General features: G+C 30.7%; 1 protein-coding gene across 1 annotated transcript; it reads left to right on the top strand.

The window, feature by feature from the left end:
• The first annotated feature begins 317 nt into the window (after positions 1-317).
• On the top strand, positions 318-12,962 carry LOC148309703 (uncharacterized). The gene is made up of 4 exons (XM_088259654.1): positions 318-436; positions 5,270-5,434; positions 8,432-8,512; positions 10,936-12,962. Exons 1-4 carry the CDS (start codon positions 425-427, stop codon positions 12,520-12,522), a joined length of 1,845 nt encoding a protein of 614 aa, XP_088115780.1. The 5' UTR covers positions 318-424; the 3' UTR covers positions 12,523-12,962.
• Positions 12,963-13,980: the final 1,018 nt, after the last annotated feature.

Below are 13,980 nucleotides of genomic sequence, written 5' to 3'. Positions count from 1 at the left end.
TTATTACTTATTTTATCAGATATATATTACAACCCCGCTCCGTTATTTTGTTACACAAAATATATTTATTTAATTTTATTTAAAAAAAATATTTTATTTATTAATTTTTTCCTGTTGTTTTATAAACTAGTCGTGTGAAATAAAACTAATTAATAGTCTAACACAATTGTTGAATTTTTAATAATCAATATTAATAAAATTGTATTGAGCGCCCCTGCTAGATCAAGTTGTGGCAAAAAGCGAAGATCAACTCTTGGGAAGATACTGGGTCCGAACCATCTGCCTATATATAAGGATCCTCAGCCTCTTCTCCAGTCAGTCTTCAGTCGAGCTCATCCTGGTAAGTTCCGGATTATTCTGGAAGTACTAGAAGTTGTAATCGAATTTGTGCTGAAGAGGGCAGAGAAAACGCAAGGAAGAAAAAATGAAATTCCTGGTAAGAGATATGTATTTACTTTAAAATATGTTTACTGCTACTGATTGTAATGGTGAGCGTATTGGGTACTTTGCATTAGGTAACAGGTTCGATTCTTAGTGAGATGAAAATATTATTTATTGATTCGGCATTAACTTTGTGGAATGACATGCTGATTATTTTTTAAAAATTGAACACTTGAATATACCACTGTATGAGTTTTATTTATACTTATATACGACTAGTTTCGAAAACTTACAGATGTTTTAATCTTCTAGTAAAAATTAAAATTTAATTTTAACCAGAAGATGAAAACATCTGTAAGTTTTCGAAACTAGTCGTTTATATAAATAAAACTCATAAAGTGATGTATTCAAGTATTTAATTTTTAAAAAATAATCGAGATGAAAATAAATAATAATATATATATTTTTTAATATTATATATTTTTCCAAATATTTTGTAAGAACCTTAATAATAAATTTAAACCTAGTATTTATAAAGGTATTAAAGTAATGTCAAAATAGGCCAGATGTTCAAAAAATAAAATATGGGGATTTACAAGGCTTACGACCTGTTATCGGCTGGTTTAAGTGGTCACTATTCGCAGAGTATAAATTTTTACATTCTGCCATGTTTAACCCTAAACACGTACCCAATTTAGCCATGTTTAACCCCTAAGCATGTACCCAAATTGTTATGTTTAATATTGATCTAAGCTAAATTTAATATTGATCTAAGCTAAAAAAAGTTTTACGGAAAATTTAACAGATGGTACTTTGGACGTGAATAATATCTATTACATAAAGGCATATGCATAGATCTATCGAATATCATAACAAAATATCGTAGTTCAATTGTGATCGGAATGGCCTCTTTTTCATATCGTAAAAAGTGATCACCTTGACCAGCCGATGATAGATCGAAAGCCTTTTAAATGCTCAGACTTTCATAACACCCTTTAATAAAATTTTTTCCACTCAGATGAGATACACATTAAAAGATTACATTCTATTTTAAGAGTTAAATTTCATATATGTACATGTTAAATTCCATAACAACTGTAGGTATAGTTTTCCGTCATTAATTTAATTTGACCAGTGACCATGTTTCGTCGTTACCGACATCATCAGACTAGCGGCTAGACGAAATTCTATGTCATATACACAACAAAGCATGTTTATTTCTGACAAAATGAACTCAAATTACATTTCATTAAGGGTGATCTTATTTTCCTTGTAATATTCATATATTGTCAAATTGATGTTAGCTTGAACTTATGAACGTGGAGGTTCTAGCCATAAAATTACATTTCCAATATTGCACAAAAATCCTTTAAATGCAAATCTGTTCTGTTTACTGTATTATATCGAAATCTTAATAAAAATTGCGACAAAACGTGACCAATCCTGTGTTTAACCAATATGAAATCATTAAATCGCACCAAAACGTTACAATAGATTTTTGTCACGATATTGGTTTATTACCTAAAAAACTAATATGAAAAATCGAAAAAGCTAAAATTCCTGATAACTTTCAATTTTTTTTTATTTATTTGGCAGTCACCCAGTGAAAAGATGTTTCTGCCAGTGTCAAGTTTTATTTTTATTTACAAACAAAAAATAATAGAAAATAATGACAATTAATATAAAATTTCATAGTTTAAATGCGTTTAGCTTAAAATCATTTATAATGGAAATGTAGCGTTTTGGCGAAGACCTCCGCAAATGCCAAAGGAAATAATTCTACAACATTTTGCATATGCATTTTCATATGAAAATCATCAAGAAAACCGCAATTAAACATGATAACTGATTAAATTTCAAGAATTCAGGACGAATATCGAATAAAATTAATTTCAAGCATGCACCACTTATAAATAAAACCGATAAAGTTAATCCCATATACACATTAACGCAACTACTAAGCTTGGTTCGATCTTCCCACGTTTTGTAGACAGTATTTCAAAATATTTTAATTTACTGTTGTCTCATTACTTCATAGTAACGTAGGCGTCTGAAATTATAAGGAAGTGTTAATAAGGCAGAATTCAATGCGTACTACATATAGTACACTCATCGTACAATCTTTTAGTAGAGCTAACAAAAAAAAACAATGATGTTTGAATAATTTTCAATACAGGTAGCAACAAATGGAAGTCAGCGCAGATTGAATAATTGTTTGTGACTTTATTTAAATCAATAGTTTATGAATATGTAAAATATTAATTTTGCAGTATGTATTATTCTATGCAGTGGCGTGCAACGAGAATCAATTAGTATATGCAGTAGAAATAGGTAGTAAGTTAAGCTGGTACTACTAACTAGGGTAGCCAGTAGAGATAGGTAGTAAGGCAAGCTAGGTGCTACTTAATAAGGTAGGGTAGGACTGGTTGCGTTTTTATGCGTCGCGGGTAAGTTAGGATAGGCACTGCTTTTCTGCCTAAATGGAATACACTAATATCTAAAGGCAACTAGCCGTAACTCAAGTTGCGGCTGTTTGGCTTTTCACGGCTTAAAGCATTCTTATAACTAGTTTTTTTATCATATCCAATCACAAATTTTGCTCTATCTCTTTCCTTTATCGAGATATTCATTATCCAAATAGCCCCAAAATTATTAATTTCATACATGTTTTGGCAAAAAGCATCATTGTAAGTTAACTATCAACTCGTTTATCTCAAAACTACTGTTTTTAACTACTGTTTTTAGTGCACGCCCCTGATTATATGTGCCTTTTACAAAGCAAAAAATTCAATAATGGGAGTGGCATTATTTTTTGCTGTTATGTTATTGCGACGTAGATATTAAACAAAACGTACGTAAACAAAACGCCATAAAAATAATATGAACCTTGTAATAAGAGTGATGTATTTAATATGATTTATTATATTGGACACTGGATTATTTACCATACGGATGAGATGTCAATTAAAAGGTGTCTCAACTTGATATGAAATATATGTGGTTTATCTTTATATGAAAGAAGATGGAAGTCCATATGTCGTATAAGTCTTTATATGAAAGAGTATTCCAGGGCTTACGTACTAGCATTTGGGTAATACGGCTTTCAAGAATTGGGCAGAATGGTGAACGTTACACACGTGTATAAAGTGATCGCTTAAGCCAGACAAATGGCAGGCCGTAAGCCCTGGGATATTCAGACTTCCATCTTCTTTCATAAAAAGGGAAAATCGATTCACGAATCATCAATGAAGTAGACATATCTTTAAATTAAAATATTGAAATTAATTGAGGGTTAAATCATTTGATTTCATTAGTTTTGCTGACATGTGGGTTCGATTCCTGCCAATTGCAAAATGAAATCAAAAATGTTTTTTTTAACATAGGATAGGGTGTTTAAATGTATTTCATTTCAATGTAATTTATTCTTAATATCCTACCTGCAGACGAGTCTCTAAAAATATAAACATTTTGAGTTATGTACATTAAAAGAAGGGTTCATTGCTCTGGCGATATCACCAAATATTTTTAATTTAAATTTCGCTTGGTAAATGCCACTATTTTATTTTATTATAACACCGAAAAATGAGTAATTTTTCACCCATCTACAGGCATCTTCAGACTAAATTTTGTCAGAAAAATCCCATAAAAATGTAGACTGACGTATTTTTAAATCATTATATTACTAAAATAGTCCATGGCTGTTTTTTCTGAATAGTTTATTATTTTATTTATTTTGGTATTCAAATATTACCAAATAAATTGGAAAAATGTGTTTATGGGCAATGTTTTGAATAAAATATACATATTTTAAAAAAAATCGGATAGTATACATGTATTTTTATGTAAATACATATTGACAGACCTGGTACAGAACATATACTTCATTTAAAATAATGTCAGTTGTACTTATTATTATCATTACTACTTTTGTACTAAATTAAGACATATAATGATATTTTTAACTTAAAAAGTAGATATTTCCAAAACACCAAAAATATAAAGCATCTACTGTTCACCATAAGTACGTATATTAATGAAAAAACACGTCATAAATACCCGAAATCGTCAGTTACCCCTTTTGAGCTAAGTACGATAGTATCATTATATAATAAATTTAATCCGATCGAAGAATTTCCGTTGAGTCACTAAGAGTCAAAATCCTTTGGAACCAATTTTTTGTTTTCTGATTTAAATAGATTACAGCTATTACGACATCTCTGGCGGTTTGCCTGAACAAAAAAATCTGAACCATGTAGTTATAGACATAACAAAATTGATGATTCATGTTACATATTTTAAAATCATCTCATCAACAGTTGATATAAAATTGGTATGTAATTTTCGTCGTAAATAAAGATCGCCTTTTTTACTAATAAAAAAATTGCAACTTTTTGATGTAAAAAATCATGTTATAGAATTTTTAGACATTTAAGAAAGCTCAAATTATATCAAACTGTAGAATTAGGATTTTTTTTCTAGAAAATGCATTTATAAATAAATTACTTAGTAAAAAATCTTGAAGTTACAGTTGGAATTTAAGGTATTTCACTAATCACTAATAAAAAATGATAGATTATTGTTGTAACAAAATCGTAAAAAAAATGGTACCATCTCAATGGTATGAACACATAGGACGCAGAGAATTGAACATATTGTGAACCAGGCAATTGCCATAGATCTTCCTCGAAAGACATCTAGAGGAAGACCTAAAAATCATGGATGCTACAGAAAGATAACATGATTCAAAGGCATGGCCTAGGTGACGTTGTCCATGGTAGAAGGACCTATAACCTGAGGACGAGGAGTGCTGATCCCAACAGTCTACAAAGTCGATAAGTTGGGATGGAGACGGGAAGAAACTTGTCACCAATTTGATTTTTCATTTCAGATTTTAGTTCTTTCTGTGACGGGCGTGTTGGCTCGCCCCAGTGTGTTGGGTCCCGTGGTCAGATTTGCTGATGATGGAGGGAGTTTTAGCTACAGCTACCAGACTCCGATTCACCAAGTTTATCCAGCTCAAAGATTTGTGCAACAATATACGCAACCAGCTCCTGTAAGTTGTATATTCATTAATTTTCCCCTAAATTCACATCCAAAAAATTATTCTAATTAACAAATCGCTCACTCCTTTCAAGAGCGTCATAAATCAAAATACTTGATTTTTCAGGAGAACGTTTTTAAAGTTTAAAACTATAATACAATGTATTAAAAATAAATATCAAGACCCTTATTGAACTTTTTTCTGTGCAACAATCGTTTTAGGTAAAACCTGAAGTTTTTTTCTCCATTTAAAAAATATTTAGTTTATTTCAAAATAATAATTAGACAATACATTTTCTTCAAAATGCAAAAACAACACTTTCTGTCCTGTAGCGGGTAAATATTAAGTTAAAAATATGCCTCTTTTGCTGGGATATAGTACATTTTCTGGGCATTCCGAAAACATGCACATCTAAAAATGGATGATTTTTTATTTATGACGTTCTTGAAAGGAGTGAGCGAAATGTGGGTTTCTTTACTTTTTGTTTTTATTTTTTTTTACTTTTTGACATATTAAATTTATCGGTAAAGCTTAATTTCAGCCTTAATTTTTTTTTCCTAATTTCACAAGTCTTTATCTCCACCTATATTCATACTTAAATAACAAAATAACCTCCTTTTAAATTCAATTGCACTGGAATTCAATTCGTGGAGCCAAAGGTGCAAAATTGCGGAAAGTATAAATTGATACCTTAATTTTTCCTTCAATACTTATTTTGTCGTAAATATGCGTCAATTAGTCATATATGTGAAAATTTTATGAAATATACCGTAGAATTAGCAATACAATAATTATGTAAATTTATAAGGAATTATATGACATTATGCTGACCTTGCATGAAGCTATAATCACTATGTCGTCGAAGACGTTAAAAAAGTCCGACGAATATCAAACTATTTTGATAAAGTACCCTTTTTACCTACTCAATTAACTTTTTATATAAATCAATTTATTTTTAATTATCTGATTCCATTTCCGCTTTTTTGAAAAACTAATTTTGGTAAAAAATAGTTTTTAAAGATCAATTTCTTTTTCAATATAGTTAAATATATTTTCATATTGTTTTACCACATCTCATCAAAGATGAAGAAGAATATGGAAGTCTGGGCATTTACGGTCGTCAGCCCCGTAAATGCCCAGACTTCCATATTCTTCTCAAAAAATAAATTAATTGAATTTCAAAGTTTGTCTAAAAAGGCAAAAATATTTTTTTAAAAATAAACTATTAAGAATTTGTATTTTTTCACGAGATACAAGTTGAAAACCTTCGTAAAATGTGTTATTGATCTGGAATCATTATTTCAAATCTGACACTTGAAACCTGTACTCAAGTAACGTTAACCTTTTTCGCGCTGAGGTTGATTTATACGTTTTTTAAAACAAGTTTAAGAATTTTCAAGCAAAGCCAGTAGATATTAAATTAAAAAGACATCTATCTTTAAGATTGCGTGAGAATATTAAATATTAAACACTACATTGCTATTATTCACGATTGTTGAAATATAATTCATTTTAAAGAAAATTCGTATTACTAATATACATCTCTCTCTTTAGTCTCAATCCTGCGGATTGGTCTGTAGCAACAGATGACATATACATATTATTAATAAATGTGAACTTGATAAATCCAAAAATGAAAAATTTAACAAATTTCTTCGGCTTCTTATTCTTCTTCTTGGTGTAGGGCTTTTGGCCTGTTTTTACGAGGGATTAGTCTCCTGCGATGTCGATTCCCAGCTGTCAATCCATCCTTTTATGGTTGAGTCTGTCCCAGTGAAATGTGAGGGAGTCTGGATGGTTCCATTCTCCTCACATGCGCATCCTATTGTTTTTTTCATTGCCTCCCCACCTAATGACATCTTCGATCTCGCACATTTCTCCTATCCTGGTGTTCCTTATTCTATCTCGTAGACTCTTGCCAAATATGCTCCTTTTTATTTCTGACTCCCTTAGCGCGTTTTTTTTATGTTGTTGCTGCGGTGTCTAGTCTGCATTCGTTCCCATATGTCATGAACAAATAATTTATTATGACATTTGTTTAAATGAATTTCACATAATTAGGAAAACGTTACATAATGTAGAATAGGTACATCTAAAATGCTTGCCATAATGCTTGTCATAATGTTACAATTTAAAAAAGTAGTGGTATTTGAGTAAAATTAAAATTTAAAATGGGTTGATATTATTACAAAGTGACTACTGGATCAACTGATTAAAAACATTTTAAAAACATATCATCGATTACTATTTATTTATAATATTAATATATACCCCCAAAAATATAAATCATTATAAATTATTGGTTTGACAGAAAGGTGTTTCAAAAACATAAAATTGTTGTTCTGTTTCAATTTAATTATGGCATGTGTTATCATCATCACTAGAATGGTTAAATAGACCACAAAACGAGTTTAACCGGAATTCTAGTCTTATTATGAAAACTAACCGACCTTGGGGTGTTTTCGATTATCTAATTTTTATTTCATCTTTGAAGGCATTTAAAACACGTTAATGTCGACAATAAATAAATACATAATATCTTTATTTAAAATAACATGTTTCAGAGATTGACAGTTAAAACAAAATTGTAAGAAAAATACCAATAAATTGGTTGGAAGCCGAAAATTTAAGGCTTGGTTAAAAACTTGAATGAGGAGTATAGAAAATTGTATTGAGTCTTGTATTGTATTGAGTCTGTCTTTATCTTTATCTGTCTCTTAGTTAAATGAACGAATCGATGATTTATTTGACTTTTTACTGTTTATTTTTTTATTGTAAACTAGAGGTATATCACATAGGTCACAATCACTTTTCCTATGTTATTTGGAGTAATAAAATTACTGTTTTTTTATCAACTCACTTTTTTTTAAATTCAAAACCAACTAGTTTCGGCAACAACTTGTTTCCCTCTTCAGCGTTTGTTTTATGACTATACTAAGTCTATAAACAAAACCATTTTTTAAATATTCTGCTGTTTCTTTTGATTTCATGACTCTATTTCATTTTCAGGTTATTGTGGGACCTGCTGTAACCTATTATGGAGGTGCTCTTTTCGGAGCTGCTAAACATGCAGAGCCTGCTAATATTCAGGTAAAAATTTTTTATATAAATATTTATATATGTATATATATACATATATATATATATATATATATATATATATATATATATATATATATATATATATATATATATATATATATATATATATATATATATATATATATATATATATATATATATATATATATATATATATATATATATATATATATATATATATATATATATATATATATAAATATATATATATATGTACATACATATATATATATATATATATATATATATATATATATATATATATATATATATATATATATATATATATATATATATATATATATGTATAAATATATATACATATATATATATTTATATATATATATATATATATATATATATATATATATATATATATATATATATATATATATATATATATATTTATATATATATATATATATATATATATATATATATATATATATATATATATATATATATATATATATATATATATATATATATATATATATATATATATATATATATATATATATATATATATATATATATATATATATATATATATATATATATATATATATATATATATATATATATATATATATATAAATATATATATATGTATATACATATATATATAAATATATATATATATATATATATATATATATATATATATATATATATATATATATATATATATATATATATATATATATATGTATAAATATATATATATATATATATATATATATATATATATATATATATATATATATATATATATATATATATTATATATATATATATATATATATATATATATATATATATATATATATATATATATATATATATATATATATATATATATATATATATATATATATAAATATATACATATATATAATTTGCTAATTGTATGTATGGAATTAAGAAATAGTGTAATAACAAGCATACAAAGTAATTTATTAAATGAATAAAGTAAAATTTTAATTAATACAAACTGACAATCAATGATATTAAAAAGTTAACGTTAATGTGATAGATCTGGAGGCATAATAAAGTGATAAAATAATTATTTTTCACTTACGCATTTATTTGCATTCCAATTAAATTCTTTGCGAAGTGTACGTGTTATGATATATTCCGTAAACATGCCTCGAAGACATAATAAAGCAAGTTATCATTAAAATAATTGCTGCATTGAGGTCGTATATTAAGCAAAAAAATGGATCTTTTAATTTGTTCCTGTCACTCTCCGTTAATACGTGTCCAAAGACACGTATTTACTATTAACTTAATGCAAAATGAAAGGGTCCGAATACTTAAAATAGTTGTTGTTTTAGTTCTTGAATATTTTAATAGTCAAATTTCAACTCTAAAAACAAAATTAATTAAGCGACCGATGTAATTTTGTTCTGAGCGAAAAATGGTTAGTGAATATGTGTGTCGCCTATTTTCAAAATCCGCCAGATCCAATTTCATAAGATATTAAAATAAATACTCTATCGGAATGCCAATTGTGGGTTTTATTGTTTAAAATAGTTACATACTTGAAAACCCTTCTAAAAATACTTAAAAACAGCGTTGTATTTCAAATTCTGCTATATTCATGGAACTTGTCTTCTGACCCATATCGACCAACCAGAGAGCGGGGATAGGTCAAAAATTAAGATGACGTCGTTATCGGTTTGTATCTTTTGTTTTTTTTTAATACTGAAAAAAAATTCCACAATTATGGGAAAATTCTCTGTTTCATAATATTTTTCTAAAGATGGACAAATCTTTGAAATATAAATGTTACCAGGAGAATTTTGCATTTTTTTGTAAAATCGACTTACATGGATCTGGTCATTTTGAAAGTAGGCAACACATGTATAGTAAATAATGAATGAATAAGGTAGATACTAAGAATAATAAAATAGATACAATACAATACAATAGATTAAATATATTATATCAATCAAAATTTGTCACATGGTTCATTTATTTGTCTCATACGTCTTGATGACAAGAATATAAATTTTCTAAATAAGACACCACTAAATCTGATAGATCTTGATGCCTCATCATTGTTTGTCAACTGCATACCTTTTTTTTTTTACATATTGTTTACAATTTAAATTTTTCTTTAAAAAATGAATATCCACAGTAAATAAGGGATATCTTGTGATGACGCCTCATTACATTCACAAATAGAGTTTTGCCTAGTCTGAAAACAGAAGAGGTATTCTCGAAATGCTTCATGACCCGTAAAAATTTAGGACAGTGCATAATTAAAAGTTTCAGTTATTAAATCACAGTATCATAATCAATGTTCCAAAAATCAACGCATTAACAAAATTTTTATGTTGGTTATCAAAATTTTCAATTCAACCAAAAAGCATTAATGTTTTTTTCTTTTGTTGTGATAATTGCAGGTCTCTAGTGATGGATTTGTTCTCGACACCGCCGAGGTTGCCAACGCTCGTGCTGAACACCTTGCTTTATTTGCCCAGCAAGCTGCCAGGGTTGGCGCTTCCTCGGAGGGCGATTACAATGAAAACACTGAAAATAGGGTAGACGAGGACACAATTGAAGTCAAGTCAGCTGTAAAGTCGTCTGCACCAGTCGAACCCGCTAACATTCAAGTCTCAGCCGAGGGTCACGTCTTGGATACCCCTGAAGTTGCCCAGGCCCGCGCTGAGCACTTTGCCAAGTTTGCCGAAGCGGCCGCCATTGCTGCCGCCAACCCAGAACAACCGGAGGACGTACAAGCCAATAACGATAATGCCGGCTACAAGTTTGTTCAACCTATTCAAGTTTACGCTCCAGCTCCAGTAGCCGTTCCCGTGCCAGCGGTGAGATCGTACGAGATCGCCAATATCCAAGTAGCTAACGGACACGTTTTGGACACTCCTGAGGTAGCGCAAGCCAGAGCTGACCACTTGGCGAGATTCGCGCAAGAGTCCGCGAAGGCATCATACAACTCACAATTCTCTCAAAACAACGCGGTCTCGTACAGATTCGTGCAGCCTATTAATGTTGTCGCGCCTGCGCCAGCACTCAAGTATTTTGGAGCGGCTGATATCAAAATTTCCGCCGACGGACATGTACTCGATACTCCTGAAGTAGCCCAGGCTAAGTCAGCTCACTTTGCCCAATACCAAGCTGAAGCCGCTCGCGCAGCAGCTGCCGGCGGTGACCAAAGTGACTTGAGCGACACATCTTCCTCTCAAGGTGATTCAGTTTCCGTGTTTGCTGTGCGCACGCCCTTTTTGTCTAAAGCGGAAGATGCTCCCGCTGACATCAAGGTATCCGCCGATGGCTTTGTCCTTGACACACCCGAAGTCGCTCAAGCAAAATCCGCTCATCTGGCCAAACTAGCTATTGCTGGAGAAACTTCTGATGATGGTTCTTCAGACGATAGCGCCACTGTCGTAGGTTCAGCCCCTTCATTTGTATCTTACACGTCCCCGTCAATTGCATACACCATCAACCCAGTAGCATATTCATCTCACTACCAAAAGTGGAACGGACCAGACGCTGATATTAAAGTCGGCGCTGATGGGTATTTGATCGATACTCCTGAGGTTCAACAAGCTCGCGCCGAGCACTTGAGCACGCGTTCCGCAGTTTTAGCCAACGCCAAGAGCTCTTCCTGGTCTGGAGCCGTCGCTCGTTACGGAGCGGAAGCGCCAGTTGCTCAGTACATCCAAGACACGCCCGAAGTAGCCGCAGCTCGCGCCGCCCACTTGGAGGCTTACGCCAAACAGGCCTCCAAAGTATCTTCTAGCAAGACGTACAACTATGGTCAACTAGTGTACAACACTCCTTACTTGAGATCTGCCACTCCTGTCGGATACTCCTACGCCCAACCTGCTGTCAACTTCTTGAGTTATAGATATGCTCCAGCCGCTCCAGTAGCTCTAACCCCTGATGGCCAATTCCTCCTGGATACCCCAGAAGTTGCGGCCGCAAAAGCTGAACACTTTGCCGCCCACGCCAAAGCTCTCCGCCATTATTAAATCCACGATATCGACGATCACTCCCTAAAACTGCCATGACACAAATATGTGATATTGAATGTCTTCAACCTATATATTAATATTATTTTTATTTATTATTTGTCTATTATCGTACTAACTATGACGTATATACTCGCTGCACACCACAAAGTCTTCACAATCTAATATAGCTTAGTTTACATATTATATTTCTTATACTATCCTTTCTGTGATGTGCGAAATTTACCATATTGTGTGAAAACTAGTGTAGGTTTAAGATCAAAGAACATTAAATCGGGAATTTCTGGTCGAAAATCCATTACCACATAAGGGCTGCAATTTGAAAATGTACATACTGATTTATTAATGTGTACGAAAAAAAACGAACGAACGAAGATGCAATTTCATTCAAATGAATGGTAAAAAGTCATAAAAACAATAAAATGTTTAAAAATGTACAACATGTAGTTTTATTTATTGCCTACAATTCAATATTATGTTGAAATCATATCACACCCTTCATAAAAAGGTGTTTTGAGGTCAGTATTAACACATTTCGACTTTTTGAAGTCTTGATAGGGGTGTGACTGAAATTATTCAATAATACAAACAACTCAGTGTGCTAAACTATCGTTCTTTCTCATGTAAGTTCTGAACACTATCTGTGATTGAGTTGAGTAAGCTTTTTATTTAGCAGAGACCCTTGTGAAATGTTTATAAATAATATTATTCCTTATTATTAATATATAGAATTGGTGAATGTTACACGTGTGTAAAGTGATCACTTAAACAGCCCCGTTAATGCCCAGACTTCCATATTCTTCTTCATCTTTGATGAGATGTCAACAAATAATATGAAAATAACTCCTGTAATTGGAGATAATCTAGATTTTGTGAATTAGTACTTGGACACACTCAAAATGTTGTAAATAATATAACTGGTCAAATTATAAGTTTAATAAATGTTTACTTAAATTTCTTGCATCGTCCTGCCGGGAACACATCGAGTTACCAATAACCCTGTATAAAAAACACAAATTATTATTATTCGAAGGCTACAAAAGGATCTAATTATAGGAGTTATTTTTCATACTATTTTTTGACAAAAATAGTATGAAAAATAACTCCTATAATTGGCGATAATCCAGAACAAGTGAACAAGTATTTGGACACGCTCAAAATGCTGTAAATTTACGTAATAAAACATACGTTTTGTGTAGGCGTCGAAAACACCTCAAATAGAATACTGACATTTTTGTAAAGCCCTGTAAGAGAGCGTATAATTAATACAGCAATAGAGTTTCTCGCCAATATCTTGCAAGACCATTATTAACAATGCAAATTTCTCAAATAAATCAAGAATTTCGAGTGGGACGATTGAATGATAGATGTACGAATTGAGAATTGTCGGTGCGTCATCGGGTTACACCAGAATCATAAATATACTGATCAAACCTACGATGACTGCTGGCGTATTTC

The sequence above is a fragment of the Brachycentrus maculatus genome, unplaced genomic scaffold (genome assembly GCF_059751285.1).
Source record: "Brachycentrus maculatus isolate JH-2025_06_01 unplaced genomic scaffold, ASM5975128v1 h1tg000119l, whole genome shotgun sequence".
NCBI classification, from domain to species: domain Eukaryota; kingdom Metazoa; phylum Arthropoda; class Insecta; order Trichoptera; family Brachycentridae; genus Brachycentrus; species Brachycentrus maculatus.
This window is presented reverse-complemented; position numbering and strand designations above follow the sequence as displayed.